The 24135-nt window shown below is 42.1% G+C and overlaps 2 protein-coding genes across 26 annotated transcripts in view; both read left to right on the top strand.

The window, feature by feature from the left end:
- ADGRG2 (adhesion G protein-coupled receptor G2) overlaps positions 1-6739 on the top strand; it is a 127335-nt gene extending 120596 nt beyond the window's left edge. For all 18 annotated transcript variants that reach the window (XM_086388225.1, XM_086388217.1, XM_086388218.1 and 15 more), the window contains 2 exons: positions 673-825; positions 4992-6739. In XM_086388225.1, coding sequence (XP_086244351.1) covers positions 673-825; positions 4992-5176 — 338 coding nt within the window. In that variant the 3' untranslated portion in view covers positions 5177-6739. The remainder of the gene's footprint in view (positions 1-672; positions 826-4991) is intronic.
- Positions 6740-11405: 4666 nt separating this feature from the next.
- PHKA2 (phosphorylase kinase regulatory subunit alpha 2) overlaps positions 11406-24135 on the top strand; it is a 91817-nt gene continuing 79087 nt past the window's right edge. For all 8 annotated transcript variants that reach the window (XM_086388235.1, XM_086388234.1, XM_086388233.1 and 5 more), the window contains exons 1-2: positions 11406-11813; positions 12214-12421. In XM_086388235.1, the coding sequence (XP_086244361.1) occupies positions 12344-12421 (78 nt within the window). In that variant the 5' untranslated portion in view covers positions 11406-11813; positions 12214-12343. The remainder of the gene's footprint in view (positions 11814-12213; positions 12422-24135) is intronic.

The following is a 24135-nucleotide window of genomic DNA, read 5'->3' as shown; positions in this document are numbered from 1 at the left end:
AGTAATTTTTCATATTTACCTTCCTAATTTTTAAAATCTTGACTCAATGTTTTCTCCACAGGTCCTGGTTGTCAGTGACTTCATTTATTTGTTATTGGGCCAGACTTTACATAAAAGTCTTAGCATACATTTGGTTACTTTGAAGTTATTTTCAGCTATGCCCTTCTGGGTTATATAGCAAATAGATCATTTTTAAGAAAATAAGAAAAATGAAGTACTCTTTGAAAATCTCAATTCCTTTTGCATAAATATTACCCACAAATACAGGCTTTGCTGTATTGCAAAGGTCTGGTTGCACAAGATCAGAAAATGGCAGTATCTAGAGTTCAGTCATTTGCCTGGGTTTAAGAGCCATGAGTCATCACAGCAGGTCGATCCATGTTCTTGTGAAGATAGTCTTTGACTCTGAAATATTACCTAATTCAGTGGCTATTTATGGACACAATCAAATTAGCCTGGCTTTTAGTTCTGAGAGAATATAGATTACTTTTGACCAGTGAGTCATTTAAAGGACAAATGTATATAGTCTTAAATGAAAATACCTGTGAAATGTGGAATTCTCTATAAGATCTGAGAGCGAGAGATCATTTCATAGAAAGAGTTACCCTGTGTTTCTTGCATTTGCACTTCAACACTCTTCCCTGTTTTTCTATAATGCTTATCCTGCTATAGACTGGAGTAAGACTGCTACTAATGGTTTAAAGAAGCAGACTGTAAACCAAGGGGTCTCCAGCTCTTCAAATTCCTTACAGTCAAACAGTAACTCCACCCACTCCACCACGCTGCTAGTGAATAACGATTGCTCAGGACTTGCCAGCGGGAACGGTATGTATGTCTTGATGTACTATTTCTCAAATTAGTGTTTGTTTTATTAAAGCAGCTTTATCCTTTAATGGCACTTTTGCTTAGCAAAGTGAATAGCTACATATATGACTATTGGATCAAAATGTAGTTCCCTTGTTAAAGAGAAAGTTGATTCATCCAAATTTATCCATTTTAGAGCAAGTTTATTTTTAAGATTACTCCTTGGAAGGAAAGTTATGACCAACCTAGGCAGCATATTCAAAAGCAGAGACATTACTTTGCCAACAAAGGTTCGTCTAGTCAAGGCTATGGTTTTTCCTGTGGTCATGTATGGATGTGAGAGTTAGACTGTGAAGAAGGCTGAGTGCCAAAGAATTGATGCTTTTGAACTGTGGTGTTGGAGAAGACTCTTGAGAGTCCCTTGGACTGCAAGGAGATCCAACCAGTCCGTTCTGAAGGAGATCAGCCCTGGGATTTCTTTGGAAGGAATGATGCTAAAGCTGAAACTCCAGTACTTTGGCCACCTCATGCGAAGAGTTGACTCATTGGAAAAGACTCTGATGCTAGGAGGGATTGGGGGCAGGAGGAGAAGGGAACGACAGAGGATGAGATGGCTGGATGGCATCACTGACTCGATGGACATGAGTCTCAGTGAACTCCGGGAGTCGGTGATGGACAGGGAGGCCTGGTGTGCTGCGATTCATGGGGTCGCAAAGAGTCGGACACGACTGAGCGACTGATCTGATCTGATCTGATTTTTAAGATTTAGGGTTTTTAGAAATATTTATTTTTAATTGATTGATGATTGCTTTTAAAATATTGTTTTGATTTCTGTCATACATCAACGTGAATTAAGCATAGGTGTACATATGTCACCTTAGGGTTGTTTTTTCTTAAAGATTTAATTTCTCATGATGAGAATGGATGATGACCTAAAAGTTTTAACGTGGCAAATCCTGACTTAGGTATTGGCCAAAGACTTCTTATGTTCTTTCTGTGCAGTCAGTACCTAAAATAGTAAGACTATATCAGTTTTTTAGTATATCTACAGTTATACACATCTTCAACACTTCTGAACCTTCCTACTTTTTGCTTATCATCTTGTTCATTCTGTGCCCCAGTGTGGCTGCCTTGTGACAATTCCCAAATCCCCATAAAGATATCCAGTACTGAAAGATGAATTGTCTCCAATAGACATACAGATGATTTCTGTTGTGCCTCCTTTACTCATTAATTCTGACATTTCTAGCTTAAATTTCCTTTATGTTTTCTTCCCTTTGTAAGACTGAGCTGTTCATAACTCATAAAAACTTATCTATTTCTATCTTCTTTGACTTCTTAATATAACTTCATTTTTATAAAAACTTAAATTATCCTGGTATACTTTCCCCTTCCCTGGAGAATTCACCTTTACTTATCACTTTAGGGTATTAGTTATTTGTATGATAAATGCAGATAAATTTGTGAGAAGGTTCATATACCTACCAAATAGTTTTCCAGCCTCCCAAAGATGGGAGGTCTCACTGGTTTGTATAAACTTTTAAAATAGCAAAATAAGAGGATGCCTCTAAATCAAGGTTTCTCAACCTGGGCACAATTAACATTTGGGGCTAGATAACTCTGTTGTGGGGGCGCTGTTCTGTGCATTTGAAGATGTCTAGAAACATCTCTGGTCTCCACCCGCCAGGTACCAGTAGTACCCCTACACTCACCCCATGTTGTGACAACTAAAAATGTCTCTCAATATTGTGAAAAAATTTTCCCTGAGGGGTAAAATTGTCCCCTTGCTGCTTGTGGAGAACCCTTGCTGTATAAGATGAGGACCATTTCTATATAAGATGAGCTGCCATGGGGCCTTAGCTTTTTATTGTAGATACCAAGGGCAGAGCAGGGCTTTATGTCAAATAGCTATAGCAGGAGTGACTCAATGTAGGTAAACAGAGTAGATGTAGTGGCAGTCAAGGCTGGTTAATAAGTTTGTGTGACAAACCAGATTCTAAGTTGAGAAATCAGAGGTGTGAGCTAAGTCATCAAGAATCATAAGAATCACAACCTATCAGTAAAGCCTATTGGTTTGGATAGAAGTGTTTGGGTCTCTTAAAACCAAATTTTTCCATATTCTAGAAGGAACTCAGAGATGAAGCCTCACTTGCCTAGCCTATCAATATGTTGCCATCCTTCAGGGAATGAGATCAGATGGAAGCAGCACTTTTTGTAGAGTTAGTTGACATGGTTGATTTGAAATAGCTGTTTTTGACAGCTGACAGTGAGGGTGGGATACATTTTAGGTTACCAAAATGGCCACATGTTTAATATCATGTAACTTGCATATCAGATAGACTTCCTTGACTCCTCATTCCACACATCAGGATCTGGGATGGATGAGGGAAAAGAAGCTGGAAGGTCAATGGTTTGTTTATTATACCAGGTCAAGTTGTTCCTGCACCAAAATGTCCTCAAACCAAAATGCCTAACTCAGAATAGCAGCCTTAGACAGTCATTTGCCTATCTCTGTGCCCAGAGATGGGGCTTTGTTAATCATATCCATCACCTAGTTTGTGTGAATACTGTATATTTCAGTTATGCCTCAGAGGCTTAATTTATAGTTGTTGCTAAGTCGTGTCTGACTCTTTGTGACCCCATGGACTGTAGCCCACCAGGCTCCTCTGTCCATGGGATTTCCCAGGCAAGAATACTGGAGTGGGTTGCCAGTCTTTCTCTAGGGGATCTTCTTAACCCAGGGATCGACACTCCCACCCCACCTCGTCTCCTGTATTGCAAGCGGATTCTTTACCATTGAGCCACCTGGGAAGCCCAGAGGCTGGGTTACTAGCAGCCATCTGACTCAGTACACAGGGCCACAAGCTCACAGTTTCAAAGAAACATCACATGTTGACTCTTTCACTTCTGAGCTATGTAATCCTGAGCAAAGCATTTACTTTCTGAAACCTTAGTTCCATCATCTATGAAATGGGGGTAATAATAGCACTCAAGCTGTAGAGTGGTAAGTGAGATGATACTTATAAGGTTCTCAACACTCTTATTATTAGTATAATTATGACATGAATTAACAGTTGGGCTTATTATTTAGCTTTCTACATTGTCAGAAACATGGTGCCAAGGAGCCAGAGGATCTCAGCAGCTGTGCCCACCCCCAACACACACACAGTTCGGGGCCTGCTTGGGGTTGGGGAGGCCCAGCTCCCCTGGCTTGGACTTTGATGTTGTACTCGGTGGTTTCTTCTTGGAAATCAGTCTTATCCTGACTCAGAGGGACTGTTATAGTGTACAAGAGACGATTTTTTTTTTTCTTGCCAGGACTGTTGTCACTTGGGATTTCTCTATTACAGAGTTTTATTTTATAGGACTCTTAGGAATCCAAGAACCTTGTACAGGATCTCTCTTAACCTTTGGGGGAGACCAGACTATTACCCCAGGTTATATTACACATATGCTAGTACTTGAGTGCAGTATGTGGTCAACCAGAGTTAGGAATTGGGCCTTTTAAAATCAAATATATTACTTTGCTTCATATTTTTACAATTTCATTTTTAACAAAGTTACCATAGGAAGTGGTTTTTGAATGATTCTCCAATTTGTTTTGTTTACTTTGAGTGGTCTTAGGAAAGGAAAGGAATGAAAAGTAAATAAAATATGACAATATATCAGAAAATTTTTTAAAAGATAGATTGTCTAGAACAAATTTTGGTTCACATTTGTGTGTATCTACTTTTGGTTTTATTTTTAACTAATTTTTTTGGGGGGGTGCTGTGCTGGGTCTTCGTTGCTGCACAGGCTTTTCTTTAGTTGTGGAGAGTGGGAGCTACTCTCTAATTGCATTGTGTGTCCTTTTCATCGCGGTGGCTTCTCTTGTGGAGCACGGGCTCTAGGGCATGCAGGCTTCAGTAGTTGCGGCTCCCTGGCTCTAGAGTACAGGCTCAATAGTTGTGGCACACAGGCTTAGTTGCATATGGGATCTTCCCAGATAAGGGGTCAAACCTGTGTCTCCTGCATTGGCAGGTGGATTCTTTACCACTGAGCCACCAGGGAAGCCCCAGAAATATGTTTTTAAAAAAGACTTCATCTGCATGTGCATACTTAAGAATAAAGTAACATTTAAGTTTGTTTATTTTGAAAATGCTTTCTGTGGATACTTCATGACACCAATTTTGTTTTTCCTTATACAGGGAATGCTTCTACAGAGAAGAATGGTGTTTCTTTCAGTGTTCAGAATGGAGATGTGTGCCTCCATGATTTCACTGGAAAACAGCATATATTTAATGAGAAAGAAGATTCCTGCAGTGGTAAAAACCGTATCGCTCTAAGAAGGACTTCAAAGCGGGGAAGCTTACACTTTATTGAGCAAATGTGATTCCTTTTCCTAAAATCAAAGCATGTTGCTTGACAGTGTGAAAATGTCCAATCTTACCTTTTACACAATGTGAGTTGTATAAAATCAACTAATTTTATACTCAGCAACTTTGGGATGAACATAAGCTAACTGAGGGCAATGGTTGCTATTGGAAGAGGAAACCAAGACATAATACCATGGTTCTAAGACATTTGCAATTTGGTTTCTTATCCTTCATTTTAAAAGAAGATTGGTTTTAAACAACACACTAAGAATAAGACTCATTTAAAACAAAATCAAAGCAGTTCATTTGCAGCCTCTTTTGAAGAGGCTAATATATCTTTGATAACATCATAGAAAGCCACTGTTGACTTCATCCTGTTGGTGAGTTCGTTGTGCATGCCTTTGTTGTAAATAAGCTAAACTCTAGTGATCCACATGTCAAAAATCTTCTGCATTTTTGGTATTTATTTTCTACTGTGTAAATTTCTTTCTTTGTAGAATCATGGTTGTGTTGTTGCGTCTAATGTGATAATTCAGAAAATCGTTGCTGGTTCAGTGAACTCTAAACCTCCTTTTGGAGATTATATGGGATGTGAAATACAGGACCCTCACTGAAATCAAGAAATAATGACGCCAGCCAGACTGGAAAAATGTAAGCAGACAGTGCCACAATTAGCTCATACAGTGCCTTGGAGTGAGTTAGAAAAAGGTGCTCCCACTGGGCAGACACAGTGTCATGGGCTCATGATTTGGCAGAGTGGAGGCCATATTTTAGCCTCATTCACTCTCTTGGGTACACCATTGTTCAGGGTACCAGCTGTACAACCATACGTAGCATCCAATACCGACACCCATCTCCTGACCTCATTCCTAATCATCAGATTATGGAAGCTGCACCAGGATGTTTAGCTTAACACCTTGGTGACAGAGAGGGATGGAAGTGTGATCTGGACCGTATGGCAGGAAGATCGTGAATGTGCAGGAGATACATACACTGCCACTTCTCAAATCCCCAGAGTCTTTCAGAAAAGGGGAGTAGAGCAGGATTACTTTTTAAAAGAGATGTACATCAAAAGAATCATATTGCTGTTCTTTAAAAGGCAACTGCATGGTACTTTGTTGATTGTTATGCCTGGTACACTCTAGCCCAGCCAGAGCTATAATTATTTTTTAAAATACTTGTCTTGATGAATGTATAGTGACAAGGGGGAGCAGCTATTGGGAACAGTGAACTATCCTGCAATGCTATTGTTTCCATATATATCGAACCCTTATTGCTCCTAGTCACAGCGAGTCTGTCTTGCTTCCTACCTACAACTTCTTGAGCAGTGCTTCGTGTCCTTATTAGGAACATTTTGAAACCCTTTAGTTAGGTCTTTCACTAAGGTTCCCTTTCATATATATTTCAAGTGAATGCTGTATCCCAGACTAACCGTAGTCATAATGTAATACACTTCTGTGAGTGCTGATTAGTCTTTGCGCTATTTCTTTTCCAATTTGTTTAATTGTCTTGTATTTATATGTTAAAATCGACAAAAATGTTAAAAATCGCCAAAATAAATTTGCAGTTAAGTCCTTTAAGTTTGAGAATTTTCACAAAAGGAAAACATTTGCAATCTCTTTCCCTGGCGGTGGAGCATGATAAAACAGTTGGACCAGCCTGATGAAGACCACGTGACAGTAGCAGCCTTTGGCAGGCAGCAGGCATGCTGTGAACGTTAAGTCAGACCAACGATTGTCCTGTCTCCTGAGACTGCTTTCTGAGGTCTCTCTTTCATTTTCCTCTTACTCTTTCAAGATTATGTCTTTTACACATGTTGCCATTAGCCACACAAGCCCCAGATTCGGATCCCCTCCAAGTATCTACTTCCTCAGCATCAAACAGTAGGATTTCAAGAAGGTGAGGATTGGATTGGGGGTTTCTGGGGAGCTGATTAGCATGTAGGAACCACAAATGGGGAAAGCTGGCTTCAACTGCATAAGAGGTTTCTGAGTGATCTCTCCTTCCTCAGTGGTCAATTGCTCCAAAGATGCTGCACTAATTCGATAAGAAAGGTGATGAGATGCTCTAAGTTTGGGGGGTGAGATATCAGAAGCCAGATCTCTCAAGGCAGATGAAACAAAGTGTACACAAAAGGACACACAATGTCTGACATCTTGTAGGTCCTGCCCCCTGCCGTTTTTCCCATTGTGTTTTGTGTCTGGGCAACAGTCATTAAGTCAAGTTCTCTTGTCTGTATTTTTACTTCAGACAGATAAGGGGCAGGACAGAGAAAATGTTCCTGAGAGGCATCCTTCTTTGGGTTTAAAATTGGTCCCACAATCTGAGACTCTACTGAAGGAAACAAAGGTGATGGCAATAGGAGGAGGCAAGGAGTATCACAGCAGTGACCAGTATTTGAAGGAGCGTTTTCTCAGAACATTTGAGAAGGTTTTTTTTTTCCTTTTTCCCAAAATATACTGCAATCATTAATCCCACAAAGTAACTCTGTTAACTTCAATGAGCGGGATTGTGATTGTTCTCAGTAAAAATGGTGAAATGGCTTCATTGGGGATACTGGGTTGTGTCTAACGAGGTTACCTGGGAGGCAGGTTAGTTTGTTGAAGGTCATTTCCACAAAGAGCTAATTTATTGAACAAGCAATTTATCAAATGGACTAGCGTGTTGTCATTTTGTCTCCATAAGAGCATTTGAAGGACTATTCAGTTTGTTTCTGCCTTAGCTCCTTGCTGCTGCAGTTGGAGTCTGAAGGACAGATGGGAGAAAGACTGAGTGGATATAAGAAGATTATCTTGAATGGGAAGAATTCTTACTTTTATATATATATATATATATATATATACATACACACATATATGTATGTATGTATGTGTATGTGTATATATATATATGTGTATATATATATATATATATATATATATATATATATATATATATTTCACCTCAGTCTCTAGGTACAGCAACAAAACGCTGGGGCAGACACTGAATACTTTATTTCCAGAGTATATTCTTTTAGGTATATTTATAAATATATACTCCACTGTGAAGAAATCTCATATTCCCTGGTGTTTCTCTCTTTACCTCTCAAAGTAGCTGCAGGAAGCTAGAGCAGAGACACATTCAGCATTCTTTAAAATATTGTGATAAAAAACAAAATGATCTCCAGCCAACTAAAATTAAACTGTCATAGAAATAACTAAATTTGGCAAATTGGCTATTTTCAGCAAATTAATTCAGAATGGACTTTCTCCTCAGTGTCTAAGATGGAGTGCTTTTCTTTAAAGTCAAAGACTAAACCCTCCAGGAGAAACATTTGTTGGTTTCTGCCTTGGACACTGACGTGTGGCTTTCTGGAAACTTCCTTGGCAGCAGCCCCCTGTGGCAGGACAATGGGCAGATCCTCTGGTTGGTGCCAGAGAAATTATACATGGTGCTACCCCAAGGTCCAGTTTTGGGTTTTCATCTTTGTAAAGACCATGAATCAGCTTCAGAAAGAACAACATACCCCATCACATTCCATATCTGATTCTTAGCGAACATTTGAGGAATGACTTGGAAACAAGTTTCTAGTGGGACACAACCAGAGAAAGCCTTCGTGAATAGAAGAACCAACATATGGAGGTTTCATATCTCAGGAACATAGAATACTAAGATACGAGTCTAGTTTTTATATAGCACAGCTTCTAGTCCAAAAAGAATCACTGAAATTTGCTTGGAAATTTAAAAGCTTAAGAGTAGTTGCCTTCCTTCTTTTTGGTTTTATTCCTGAATTTCAAGCTTATTGAAAAATACAGCTTATATGATAATATACATTAAAGCATGCTGCTGCTGCTGCGTGTTCGCTCAGTCATGTCCAACTCTTTGTGACCCCATGGACTGTAGCCCACCAGGCTCGCTCTTCCATGGAATTTCCCAGGCAAGAATACTGGAGTAGGTTGCCATTTCCTTCTCCAGGGGATCTACCCATCCCTGGGAATCAAACCCGCATCTCCTGCATCTTTACCACCTGTAATGAATGAGCCACCAGGAAAGCCACATTAAAGCATAGACCAAAGCCTAAGAATGCAGGCTGGCTATACACCAAAAGAGGTGTATGTGTGTAGTAGATTTTACAGAGAATGAGATCAAGAAACTGAAAATGTTTTTGTACTGGATGGAAATGTACAGGTAATATATAAAGGTCATCAGTTATATTCCCCTGTGGTAGCAAAATGGACTCTTGAAGAAGAACTCAATGTGAACAAAGGCAGTAATGATTCCAACTTTTAGATACAGTATACATAAGAGTTTTGTAAGGGGACATACATGCCAAGAGATTTCATGGTGATAATTTAATGTCTAGTTTTATTTACCCCTTGTTGTTGACCATAGCAAATTCTTCATGGAGGTACATCACATGGATTGCTGCATCATTTAAGAGCCAATAGTAAGAAAACTCAACATTCAAAAAACTAAGATAAAAAAACTAAGATCATGGCATCCGGTCCCATCACTTCATGGCAAATAGATGGGGAAACAATGGAAACAGTGACACACTTTATTTTCTTGGGCTCCAAAATCACTGCAGATGGTGACTGAAGCCATGAAATTAAAAGATGCTTGCTCCTTGGACGAAAAGCAATGACAAACCTAAACAGCATATTAAAAAGCAGAGACATACTTTGCTGACAAAGGTCCATCTAGTCAAAGCTATGGTTTTTCCAGTAGTCATGTATGGATGTGAGAGTTGGACCATAAAGAAGGCTGAATGCCGAAGAACTGATGCTTTTGAACTGTGGTTCTGGAGAAGAATCTTGAGAGTCCCTTGGACTGCAAGGAGATCCAACCAGTCCATCCTAAAGGAAATCAATCCTGAATATTCATTGGAAGGACTGATGCTGAAGCTGAAGCTCTAATACTCTGGCCACCTGATGTGAAGAGCTGACTCATTAGAAAAGACCCTGATGCTGGGAAAGATTGAAGGCAGGAGGAGAAGGGGTTGACAGAGGTCGAGATAGTTGGACGGCATTACCAACTCAACGGACATGAGTTTGAGCAAGCTCTGGGAGATGGTGAAGACAGGGAGGCCTGGCATGCTGCAGTTCATGGGGTCGCAAAAAGGACATGACTGAGAGAGTGAATAACAACAAGTAAGAAAAAAGTGAGCTACTTGATTTGGTGCTTTAGCTGAGTGAGGCAAGTTTCAGTTTAGTTGCTCAGTCATTTCAGTTCAGTCGCTCAGACACAGTTTATGTTACGGAATTTCGAAAAAGAACTTGGTTAAGGATGATACATAGGGGACCCAGCTGAATATGACTGATTTTCTTTCATTCACTCATTCATTCAATTCTAATTGAGCTATAACTACATGCTTAACACTGTACCAGGCACAGTGGGAGATACCAAAGACTGTTTCAATGAGTAACTTACCATCCAGTTAGAAAAACATGCCTCACATGGAAACAATACAAGGCAATACATTGTTGTCAAATGATGATTAGCTAGGATTTATGAAGTACTTTTCTATGAGCCAGGTATGGTGCTAAGTGCTTTATATTCATCCTCTTGTTCAAAGCCACCCTAGGAGGTAGGTGCTATCATTATTCCCATTTAAAGACGAGAACATTGAATTTCAAACAAGTAAAACATGCTAAAGTTCACACCACTTGTAAATGGCAGAACTGGAATTTGAACTCAATTTGAACAGATTCCAAGACCTAAACTCTCGCTAAAGAAACATGGGAATTCAGAGTATGGGGAGGACTAATAGAGAAGAGCCGAGGGGGCCCTTAAAGAAAAGAGGCTTCAGAAAGGCGAGGAGGAGGTCTACTGGGTCAGTTCAGTTCAGTCGCTCAGTCGTGTCCGACTCTTTACGACCCCATGGACTGCAGCACGCCAGGCCTCCCTGTCCACCAAGCATACAGTAAATGCATGGAGAGTAGCAAAGGAATTTAGGAAAGGCTATTAGCTGAACTGTCAGATTATGGGACCAGATTTTGGTAGAAAATGAATAGTGGGCTGAAGATGGTAAAAAAACAGTGGGTAATTAGCCACGAAACACGAATGCCAAGTTTCAAGTTGTAGGCCTGGAGGTGGACCGCAGTTCAGGCCAGGTGAGCTTCTCCCAGGTGCCTGGTGTTGAGGCGGCAGGCGCGGTGAGCAGCTGGGGTACCCTGTCCTGCCCCTGTCCCTCTCCTCTCCTCTCTGAGTCCCGCTAGTCTGCTTCCGCTCGTGGGCAGAGACGCGCCAGGGCAGAGCTGCTGTTCTGGCCTGCGGAGGGGTGCCCAGGCAGCAGTGGTGGGCGGGCATATTTCTCCCCACCAGGAGCCCTCCCTACGACCGCTTGAGAAGCCCCGTCGCCCGCCCCGCAGCCAGTTCTTTATCTCCCGAGCTCTCAGCTCGCTGCTCCGCAGCGCGGGCGGATCTGGAGGCGGTGCTAGAGGGCGGGGCCAGGGATGCGATTGTGAGCTCATCTCAGGGGAGGGCGGGCCACCGTCCAAGCGTTTTAGAGGAGTTCTGCGCCTCCGGCCCGGCTCCGCGGGTGGCGCTCCGCGCGGGGGCGTAGCGGGAGGCGGGCCTGGGGCGGGCCCAGGGGGCGGGTCCTGGACCTTCAGATGCCCGCGACGGAAGGGCCTGTTTCAACATCCCCGGCTGTGGTCGGCTGCTGGCGGCGAGGTAAGGGGCTCAGAGAGGCAAACTGGTTCCCGCCCGGAGCCAAGTTCCCCGCTACTCTCGCGGGCCACTTCGTTTTCCTTCCCCTGTGGGCCGGGACTCGGGGGGTTCGGTTCCGCGTTGGGGGCGCGGCCAGGGGCGGGACTGTGAGTAGGCTGCGGCGGGCGGGAAGGATAGAGTTCGTGGCCGGCCTCGAGGCCGCCTCGCGACCGCCTGCAGACCGTTCCTGCCCCACGCCCGGAACCCAGTTCCCTACTTCTCCCGCGGGGTTGCCAGGGACCCGCGAGCGTCGGGAGCGCGTCGGGCCTGGTCGAGGCGGGGTCTCCGCCTTCGCGCCTTTCTACTATAGGAAAACTAGCTGGCTGGCTTTCCAGTCATACTTTGGTTCTGTCGTTTTTAAAAGCCCCTACGTCTTACCACCGGGCTCCATCCCGGGAACTGACCGAGGCTGTGACTGTTTGGGAACCAGGCCCGCTCGGCGGCCGCAGCCCGGGCGACCCGCCTCTTTGCAACGGGTCGGACGCAACGCGGAGATGAGGAGCAGGAGCAATTCCGGGGTCCGCTTAGACGGATACGCGCGGCTGGTGCAGCAAACAATCCTCTGTTACCAGGTAAGGAGGGACCACGCCGAATTGACCTCTCCAGGCACTTATTCTCTTACTCAGATGCTGGGAGGGATGGGGGCAGGAGGAGAAGGGGACGACAGAGGATGAGATGGCTGGATGGCATCACTGACTCGATGGACGTGAGTCTGAGTGAACTCCGGGAGTTGGTGATGGACAGGGAGGCCTGGCATGCTGTGATTCATGGGGTCGCAAAGAGTCGAACACGACTGAGCAACTGAACTGAACTGAGGCACTTATTCTCCTACTCAGTCCCCTCTCATGTCTTTAGACTTTGCAGTTATGAGGGGTTTTGTTTTGTTTTGTTTTCTTTAAATCCAGTTTTGCTAGCCAGTGGTTACTCCTCACCCCTATTCCCACCTCGTCCACTTTCCGAGTCGGGACCGAAGGGCTTTGGGACTACACTTAACGGGATTCTTTGACTACTGTTTGGGATCGAAGATAGGAGCCCTTTTCGATGCCCCGGGTACAAAATGCGTCTTTTTGCATGGACTCAGCTTCTTTCGGATGGAAGGAGGTGTGTGTAGATTGGACAGCACACTGAATGAGGATGGTGAGCTCTGGACTGTGACGACAGTAGACAGGAGGGGAGAAATTCTGGGGTGTGTATCCCACTCCCGGTTGTGTGGTGATGGCTGCTATTCCGCCCTGCGAGGGCCTTAGGGCTTACTCTGTTGCCCTCATTTTACTGATGAGCAATCTATGGGCCAAAAAGGTTACCGCAGGTAGCAGGATTAGACCCAAACGCAGGTGTTCGCTCAAGCTGGAGATCTGTGAAGCTTCTCATGTGGTCTGACATCTAACTATCTCCTGTTTTGTATTACTCAGCTAAAGTTTTGTGTGGCCCAACATGTAAGACCCCTGGACTATTTTTATTCTTCCTGAAGACAGCAGCTGTGTTGCTTGCCTTCAATCAACAGCAACTATTTATAGGACCTCCATGTCAGAGAAGGAAGTGGCATTCCATGATAGAGGCCTGGTCACTCCCAAGTCACTGACCCTTTTTCCCTATAGCCAATTTCACAGGCTTGTTTCTTCATTCAGGAAATATTTGTTGTGTACCTATTATGTGCAAGGCACTCTGTCTGGTGCTGGGCCTACAAAGAAGAGTAGATACTTGTAGTGCAGTGAGATTCATGTGTAGGGGATAGGTCCACAGTCCCTTGTTTGAAACTCTTGATGTCAGATGCGGTTTGCAAGTCAGAAATGTTTGGATTTGGGGTGGTAAACATATATTGAATATTCCCTAGTAACTGCAATGAAATCTAGGCAGCACCCTTAATCAAACACATTGTTTTCCACATCAGAATGTGGAGATTATCACTGAGTAGGAAAAGTAAATATGGAAAGCAGTTTCACACCAGTTCAGGTCAGCGTTTTGCCATCAAATGAGCTTGCTGAAAACTTATGAAAACACTTCAAGTTCTTAGAGCATATTGGCTTTTGAAATTGCACATGAAGGACTGTGATTCTTATTTTGGGAACCTTGCCCCATTTGGGGAGCATGAAGGAGTACTGGAAGAGATGATGTTCAAGTTGAGAACTGAAGAAGTAGGCCAGCAAATGGGGGGTGACTTTTCTTTTTGCCTTCCTCTTTGAAGTAGATTATACTTACTTACACACAGTGGTTTTAAAATCCAAGTTGAAAATCATTGCCGTTCATTACTGATCAATCTTGGTGATTATGTCACACCTGGGTTTAATCTCTAGCTCTTTCTTCAACTACAGGTGTAGCCATTTCCCACCTGAGTCCAGGCCCTTACCTATAAAATGAGGATAATTAACACCTGTGATTAGTGCTCAGTATGTCACCTGCTCTCCCCACCTACTGCTGCTGCTGCTGCTACTGCTAAGTCGCTTCAGTCGTATCCGACTCTCTGCGACCCCATAGACGGCAGCCCACCAGGCTCCCCCGTTCCTGGGATTCTCCAGGCAAGAACACTGGAGTGGGTTGCCATTGCCTTCTCCAGCCCCACCTACTACGCATTAGTAAACAGCGCTGTTGGTGGTGGTATAATTTTGATACGTTGTTGTTAGTCCCTGAGTCATGTCCGACTCTTTGTGACCCCAGGGGCTATATAGCCTGCCAGGCTCCTCTGTCCCATGTTATTCTCCAGGCAAGAATACTGGAATGAGTTGCCATTTCCTTCTCCAGGAGATCTTCCAGACCAGGGATCGAACCCAAGTCTCCTGCATTGGAAGGAGGATTCTTTACCACTGCACCACCCAGGAGGCCCTAATTTTGATATAGGCCACACATACTCAGGCCACAAGTCCTCGCCTCACCACCCTGGTCCAGGATGCTCCCTTTCCTGAGGGCCCTGATATAGCTACTAATTGCTTTCTGGTCTTTGAACATAATTATGTCTCCCCGTGGATTCTGTGAGATCCTTAAGCGCAGAGACCTCATCAGTTTTGTTCCTTTGGCATGAAGCAGTGCTCCAGACACATGAAAAGTACCTTTATGTCCTTGGTGATGAAATACCTTCCGCAGGCTCTGAGCCTTCCTAATGACCCAGCTATTGATCCAGGCTTACCTTCCCTCAGGAGCAAAAGAACTGTCTTCCCAGTAAAGCAAATCTGTAGCATTGGACTTTCCTCTCCAACATTTTAATGATTAAAAAACAGTTGTCTGAGCCTTTAGTTGTATTTATTTTGGCGGTAGTTGGTGAGAAGACCTCATGTTTGCCCTGTGTTTCACTTCATGACTGCAGTCAAGCTTTCCTGATTAACCAGAACACTCCAAGTATAGTTCTGTTGGAACTCCCATGACTGTGCACGTGTGGAGCCACAGTCCTTGCCACCTTCCCCCAACTTGAAGCCATCCCACCCCAACAGCTAGTCTTCACAGCTGTAAAGTGCTAACCCATTTAGGGCCTCCTCATCGTTTCTGAGTGATCTTAGGTCACCTATCCAGTCAGTAAACATGAAAGAGCAGTTTTATGTTATGCATATTTTAAAAATAATTTTATTTTTGGCATGCTAGGTCTTCATTGCTGCATGGGCTCTTCTCTGGTTGTGGAGAGCTGGTGCTACTCTTTAGTTGTGGTGCACAAGCTTCTCATTTCGGTGGCTTCTCTTGTTGGGGAGCACAGGCTCTAGGGCATGCGGGCTCAGTAGTTGGGGCTCATGGGCTCTAGAGCACAGGCTCAATAGTTGCGGCACATGGGCTTAGTTGCATGTGGGAGCTTCCTGGATCAGGGATTGAACTCATGTGTCTCGCATTTGCAAGCGAATTCTTTACCACCAGGGAAGCCCTATGTTAGGCACGTTTTTACCACAGTAAAAAAAAAAAAAAAAAATGAATGAGCGGACTGTAAACGAGTGGTTTCTAAAGTTTATGCTGGATAGGTTTATGCTGTCTTCTATAGAAAGGTGCAGATGTTTATGAGGCAGTTTTCACTGTCAGCTGATACAAGGCTGGCCTCTGTTTCTGATATTTTTTTTAAAATATAGTTGATTTACGGTATTACTTTCAGGTGTATAACTTCATGATGCAATATTTTTATTGTTTTCCATTTAAAGTTATAAAATAAGGGCTATATTTCCCCATGCTGTACAATATATCCTTGTAGTTTGTCTCATACAAAGTAGTTTTTACCTCTTAATTCCCTACCCCTGTCTTGCCCCTCCCCTTCCCTCTCCCCACTAATAATCACTAATTTATTCTCTATATCTGAGTCTGTTTCTGTTTTGTTTTATTCATTTGTTTGCCTTATTTTAGATTCCACATATAAATGATAAAATACAGTACTGTCTTTCTCTCTGACTTATTTTACTAAGCCTAATACCCTCTAGGTCCATCCACATTGTTGCAAATGACAGAATTCATAACTTTTTGTGGTCGAGTAGTATTCCATTATATGTATACACCACATCTTCTTTATTCATCCACCAGTTGATGAACACTTAGGTTGCTTAGGTATCTTGTCTATTGTAAATAATGCTGCTATGAACATTGGAGTGCATGTGTCTTTTTAAATTACTGTTTTTCTTTTTTTTGGATATATACCCAGGAGTGCACTTGCTGGATCATATGGTAGTTCTATTTCTCATTTTTTAAGGGAACCTCCATACTGTTTTCCACAGTGGCTGCACCAATTTACATTCTCACCAACAGTGTACAAAGGTTCCCTTTTCTCCACATCCTTGCCAACATTTGGTATTTGTGTTCTTTTTTATGTTAGCCATTCTGACAGGTGTGAGGTCGTATCTCATTGTGGCTTTGATTTGTCTTTCTCTGATTAGTGATGTTGATTGAGCTTTTTAAATTGAGATCAACTTACTTTGATTTCACTTATTAGAAATCACTTAACATTAAATATATTGAACTCATAATTATTCTTTAGTTTGAGATAATACTTTGTTTATATCAGCTGGCATATCAACTAATTTCCCTTTCCTGTGTCTGTGAAAGAATATCTTCCTAGTCATTTGTCAGATATACTTCGAAACTTTATTTGAATATTTAAGGCAAAGAAGGAAAGAGCTATATTTATAAAAGGGTCCTTTTGCACAATTGGTTTTGAATGTACTGAAAATATTAATATAAACTTTAAGGAGTACCTGCTTAGATACTCCTTGAAGTCCCTTGGATGCAAGGAGATCAAACCAGTCCATCCTAAAGGAAATCAGTCATGAATATTCATTGGAAGGACTGATGCTGAAGCTGAAACTCCAATACTTCGGCCACCTGATGCGAAGGACTGACTCATTTGAAAAGACCCTGATGCTGGAAAAGATTGAAGGCAGAAGGAGAAGGGCATGACAGAGGATGAGATGGTTGGATGGCATTGCCAACTCTATGGACATGAGTTTTAAGTAAGCTCCAGGAGTTGATGATGGACAGGGAAGCCTGGCGTGCTGCAGTCCATGGGGTTGCAAAGAGTTGGACACGACTGAGCGACTGAACTGAAGAAGTTATCTCCAAAGTATTCAAAGTATCTTTTAAGTATTTGTTGACTTAAAATTTTTTTTAAATTCCTAGATTTATTTTGACCCTGAGAAGAAATATTAACTTTGTACATTTTTTCAATATCAGCTCTGTTTGAAGGCTCATTCATAAAAGCGTTAAGTACAAAGTGGTGATAAAAGAATACGGATAGGAAAGAAAAATAGAGACTTCCCTGGTGGTCCAGTGGCTTAAACTCCACGTTCCCAATGCAGGGGGTCCAATTTTGATCCCTGATTGGGGAACTAGATCCCACATGCCACAACTAAGACTGAGAACAGCCAAATAAATAAGTAGATATTTAAAAAAAGAAAAAGAATGATCGAGGCATTGTTCACTGTAACTGCAGATAATTTTGTATAAAAAGCAGACAAGAAATCAGGACACTAAGTAAGTATTGCTATCTAGTCATAATAGAATTTAAAATGAGAATAGGATAACTAAAACATGGAGTATGGAACAAATTGTAATCATAATAAAGACTACTTTGAGGGAAGGTTGAAAGAAGATATAATTACATATTGGGAAATAACGTGGCAGAAGAATGGGAGGAAAATGGAGTTAAAGTATTCTTAAGGCCCTTATGTTAAAAGGAAAGTAGAAGTTTTATATATTTTGAGTCGAGGTTATATTTAAGTCTTACCATTAAAATTAAGTTGAAAAAATAACTTTAAAAATAATGGGAGACTGTCAAGCTACCAATGGTATTTTTCAGAGAACTAGAACAAATAATTTCACAATATGTATGGAAATACAAAAAACCTCAAATAGCCAAAGCAATCTTGAGAAAGAAGAATGGAACTGGAGGAATCAACCTGCCTGACTTCAGACTATACTACAAAGCTACAGTCATCAAGATAGTGTGGTACTGGCACAAAGACAGAAATATAGATCAATGGAACAAAATAACCCAAAGATAAATCCACACACCTATGGACACCTTATCTTTGACAAAGGAGGCAAGAATATACAATGGAGAAAAGACAATCTCTTTAACAAGTGGTGCTGGGAAAACTGATCAACCACCTGTAAAAGAATGAAACTAGAACACTTTCTAACACCATACACAAAAATAAACTCAAAATGGGTTAAAGATCTAAACGTAAGACCAGAAAGTATAAAACTCCTAGAGGAAAACATAGGCAAAACACTCTCTGACATAAATCACAGCAGGATCCTCTATGACCCACATCCCAGATTAATGGAAATACAAGCAAAAATAAACAAATGGGACCTAATTAAACTTAAAAGCTTTTGCACAACGAAGGAAACTATAAGTAAGGTGAAAAGACAGCCTTCAGAATCGGAGAAAATAATAGCGAACAAAGCAACTGACAAAGAATTAATCTCCAAAATGCACAAGCAGCTCATGCAGCTCAATTCCAGAAAAATAAACAACCCAATCAAAAAGTGGGCCAAAGAACTAAACAGACATTTCTCCAAAGAAGCCATACAGAAGGCTAACAAACACATGAAAAGATGCTCAACATCAGTCATTATCAGAGAAATGCAAATCAAAACCACAATTAGGTACCATCTCACATTGGTCAGAATGGCTGCTATCAAAAAATCTGCAAACAATAAATGCTGGAGTGGGTGTGGAGAAAAGGGAACCCTCTTACACTGTTGGTGGGAATGCAAACTAGTACAGCCACTATGGAGGACAGTGTGGAGATTCCTTAAAAAAACCTGGAAATAGAGCTGCCATACAACCCAGCAATCCCACTGCTGGGCGTACACACCGAGGAAACCAGAATTGAAAGAGACACGTGTACCCCAGTGTTCATTGCAGCACCGTTTACAATAGCCAGGACATGGAAGCAACCTAGATGTCCATTGGTAAATGAATGGATAAGAAAGCTGTGGTACATATACACAATGGAATATTACTCAGCCATTAAAAAGAATGTATTTGAGTCAGTTCTAATGAGGTGGATGAAACTGGAGGCTATTATACAGAGTGAAGTAAGTCGGAAAGAAAAACACCAGTACAGTATATTAATGCATATATATGGAATTTAGAAAGATGGTAACGATGTGAGACAGCAAAAGAGACACAGATGTAAAGAACAGTCTTTTGGACTCTGTGGGAGAAGGCGAGGGTGGGATGCTTTGAGAGGGTAGCATTGAAACGTGTGTATTATCATATGTGGAGCAGATTGCCGGTCCAGGTTCGATGCAGGAGACAGGGTGCTCAGGGCTGGTGCACTGGGATGACCCTGGGGGATGCGGAGGGAGGTGGGGGGGCTGGTTCTGGATGGGGAACACGTGCACCTGTGGCTGATTCATGTCAATGTTTGGCAAAACCACTACAATATTGTAAAGTAATTAGCCTCCCATTAAAATAAACTAAAAAGAAAACCTGAAAAAAATTAAAAAATAAAAATAATAGAATAAAGAAAATTTGATCACTCCGGGAGAGGAAAGGAAAAGGGTGCTTGGGGAGTGAGTGAGTGAGTGAAAGTTGCTCAGTTGTGTCCGACTCTGTGTGTCCAACTGTAGTCCATGGAATTCTCCAGGCCAGAATACTGGAGTGTGTAGCCTTTCCTTTCTCCAGTGAGGGGTGCTTGGGGAGTGAGGGAATTTTTTTAAAAAGCACAAAGGACAAAACAGGAAGATGAAAATAAGTCTATAATAGTAATCTCAATAAATGTTAATTTTTAAATTATCCAGATAATAGAAATTAATTTTTAAAAAGTTGTAAATATATATGTGATTTGAGACAAACCTAAAATGGGGGATACATAAAGGTTGAATATATAATTAGTGAGGCAAGATATACTATACGAATGCTAGCCAAAAATAAGTTTGTGTAATTTTATACTAAAAGGTAGAGATTTTGAAATTTAAAATAATTCTATTAGGAATTCAGAAGTGGTGTATTACTAGATGATAAATGGATAGTTCACCAAGAAAGCAATCTTAAACACACAGAATATTAACAACATATCAGTAGTTTCAAAATGTTTAAAGCAAAACTTGACCTAACTGCTAACAAAGCCATAGCGGGAGTTTTTAAATTCCTTTCTCTCAGATACTGCTTTATAGATAAAGCAGAGAAATAATTAGGACATAGAAAATTTGAGCACTTGCATAAGAAACATAAGTGGCAGGCAGAGCCCCATTTAGGCAGAGATGGGGTTTTTGTGTGGTGAGTACAGTGCAGTGAGAGAGGAGCAAGAGATTAGCAAATAACCCCTATCTGAAATGAACTGTTTGAGATAAAAGATAAAGAGGAATAACTGCCAACTCCTTTTATGTGGCCAGTATCCCAAGATACCATAGTCAAATAAGACATGATATTTATGAAATTATTATTGGAGGAAATTCACTTATGAATATTGATGTAAAGTATAAGGTAATACAGTGAAGCCAACAATGTATTAAAAATAGATCATAATCAAGTAAAGATTATCTCAGTAATACAAGGAAACTTAAGAAAATCTATTAATGTAATACCACATTAAAAAAGGAAAAAAAGGCTTCAACTTTATCTGTAACACTTTATTTTTTAAAAAGAAAGGAATCTGGTATTATGGTGGAATGCTTTCCTTTGTTGGGTCTGAGTGGTGGGTATTGATTACATTGCTTTCCTATGTGTTTGAGATCTTATTATATTGTAAAAATTAAGGCTATATTAATAAACATAGTCTAGGAGTAGCGTAAGAGTCAATTTGGATTCCTTCTGTTCCCTCTTGCCCCACCAAAAAGTGAGAGAATGTACTGATGAGTTAGATCACCAGAATCTGTCTCGGCTCCATCCACTTCTGTGCCTCTCCACTGCCCCTGCCCTAGTCCAGGCCACCACCATCTCATACCTCGACTGCCCCTCTAGCCTCCCAATTGCTCCTTGCTTCCACTCTTGGCCCCTCGTCCCCGGGAGTAAGCATCCTTACATCAGGCACCAGATTGCACTACTCTCCTGCCTACATCCTTCCCATGGCTTTTATCACTCCTAGAATACAATGCAGTGTTCTTCCAAATATTGCAGTCTAGCTGTAGCCTAGCTCTCCAGGTTCTCTCACCACCAGAGGTGTGCTGGTAAAGGGTTAACCAGCTCAGCTGACTTGAAAACTTGGCTTCTTTATCAAGAGCCATACCAGGAGGGAGAAATGAGAGAAAACCACTCCCCATATGTTATGCCCAACAGCAAACTCTTGATCTTTCCTGATATATCTGGATACCACAGCTCATGTGGAGCCTTGAGTCAGGCACCCAGGAGTCTTTTTGACCCCTTCTTTTTTCCTTTCCGGCTTGTATCTACTTCATCACCAAGCTCAGCTGATTTTTTTCTCGATTCCATCAGCTGCTTCTGCTCCGCTTTGCCATCACCACCGTCCTCGGTAAGCCACCAGCCTTGCCATGCTCTATCCCTGTACTAGCTTCCCCACTTGTCTTCTCTCTGCAGCCACTCTCAGTCCCCTCCCAGCTTTTCTCCAGACTGCAGCCAAAGTGGTCGTCTTCAAAGCAGGTGTGCCCTCCTGCTGACCCTCACTCTGGGTAACATCTTAACCTCCCTTCTACCTCGGCTCCTCCGGGGAAGCCCTCCCTCCATGACACCGTCACAGCATGGCACACATCCCCTTTGCTGCACTTAACTGAGTGGGAATTTTACATCTACTTGTGTGACTTAAAATGAATGAATTCCCACTAGACTATAAAGTCCACTGCACAGGACCAAGGATTTCTTTTAACTACCATTTATTCTTAGCACTTAGCATGTGCGTGTGTGCTCAATCGTATCTGACTCTTTGTGACCCCATGGACTGCAGCCCTCTAGGCTCCTCTGTACATGGAATTTTTCACGCAAGAATACTGGTGTGGGTTGCCATGTTCTCCTCCAGGGGATCTTCCTGACCCAAGGGTCGAACCTGTGTCTCTTGCATTGACAGGTGAATTCTTTACCAGTGAGCCTCCAGGGAAGCCCCTTGGCCCTTAGTACCTGGCGGTTTGTAGAGATTTTAAAAACATTTGATTGAATGAATGAATGAATGAAATAAAATGCTTACCATGTAGTCTGTGTGCTGTAGTATGGGCAGTAGTATGTGCAGTTAATAAATGACTGCTGCTGTTATTATTTATCAGACCTCTACCATCCAAAGTTGCTGCAACCTGTCATCTGTTGTTCTTAGTTTCAGTTACTCTAGGAGGAATTTATTTAATAGTCACAATGGGAATGAGAATAGTGGTGGACCAGGGCATGCACAAGCATTCTGGGAAGCACTGAGTCGAAAAGGGGCAGAAGTGACACTTTTAGTCCATAGTCAGACTGATGCTTATCTGGTCTGTGTGTCAATTCGAGAAAAGAGCATAGATAACATTTTCCCCTTCTTGGTATTATCCCAGGCCCTGCCTTCTGCCATCTCCCACTTCAGTTCTCTTTAGGGGCAGCCAGGAGGAGGACTTTTGCTGTGCTCTTTTCAGGACAGCTTTTAAATATTTTACTGACAGATGAAAAACATTTGAGTACTTCAGTGAAAATCCTTGAACCTTCATTTACAAACAAAGGACTGTGTTTCCAGTTTTGCAGGGATCCAAAAGATCATCTACTGAGATCACCCAGTCTGCTTTTACAGTTGAAGAATTCCAGCCAAGGGAGTTGTTTTTCAGGTGCTCAGTCATATCCAACTCTTTGCAACCCCATATACTGCACCATGCCAGGCCTCCCTGTTCCTCACCATCTCTCAGAGCTTGCTGAAACTCATGTCCATTGAGTCAGTGATGCCATCCAACCATCTTGTCCTCTGTCATCCCCTTCTCCTGCCTTCAACCTTTCCCAGCATCAGGGTCGTTTCAAATGAGTCAGCTCTTCGCATCAGGTGGCCAAAATATTGAAGCTGCATCATCAGTCCTTCCAGTGAATATTCAGGGTTGATTTCCTTTAGGATTGACTGGTTGGATCTCTGCAGTCCAAGGGACTCTCAAGAGTCTTCTCCAACACCGCAGTTCAAAACCATCAATTCTTCATTATTCAGCCTTCTTTATAGTCCAACTGTCACATCCATACATGACCACTGGAAAAATCATAGCATTGACTATATGGACCTTTGTCGGCAAAGTAATCTGTCTGCTTTTTAATATGCCGTCTAGGTTTGTCATAGCTTTTCTTCCAAGGAGCAAGCGTCTTTTAAAGGAGTTGAAGGGACCTTTTCAAGGTCATCCTTTTTTCTGAGCTGACAGCCCCATGATAAGTACTCAGTCTTGTTGGAAACAGGCCAAAGAGTGGAGATAAATACTTAAGACACACCAGATTGCTGTGAATACCAAATTATGTTGCATTCCCTAATAGAGTGAAGTAAATATCACATCTGCCTCAAAATAATAGGTGAGGAGAACATAATTAATGTTCATAAAATTACATTTAGAGAAGTGGTTCTTAATCAGATGGGTTACAGACCCATTTGAGAATTTAATGATGGCTGAATATCTTCTGGGAAGAATGCTCACAAAAAAGTTCTAGGAAAAAAAAATTCCAGGAATCTCAAGGACCTCTAGCTTTGTGCCCTAACAAAGCCCATCTGTGGACTCCTGACCGACATGCTGGAGAGCCCAGAGGCAGAGGAGCGTGTGTGGTGCCACCATGCTCTCAACCCGTTTTGTTGTTTAGTTCCTCAGTCATGTCTGATTTTTTGTGACCCCATGGACTATTGCCCACCAGGCTCCTCTGTCCATTGGATTCTCCAGACAAGAATCCTGGAGTGGGTTGCCATTCCCTTCTCTAGGGGATCTTCCCGACCCAGGACTGGAACCC

The sequence above is a fragment of the Bos grunniens genome, chromosome X (genome assembly GCF_055505025.1).
Source record: "Bos grunniens cultivar Pamir isolate PY7600 chromosome X, Bosgru_T2T1.0, whole genome shotgun sequence".
Classification (NCBI taxonomy): Eukaryota; Metazoa; Chordata; class Mammalia; order Artiodactyla; family Bovidae; genus Bos; species Bos grunniens.
Note: the sequence above shows the minus strand (reverse complement) of the source record. Positions and strands in the feature narration are given on the sequence as shown.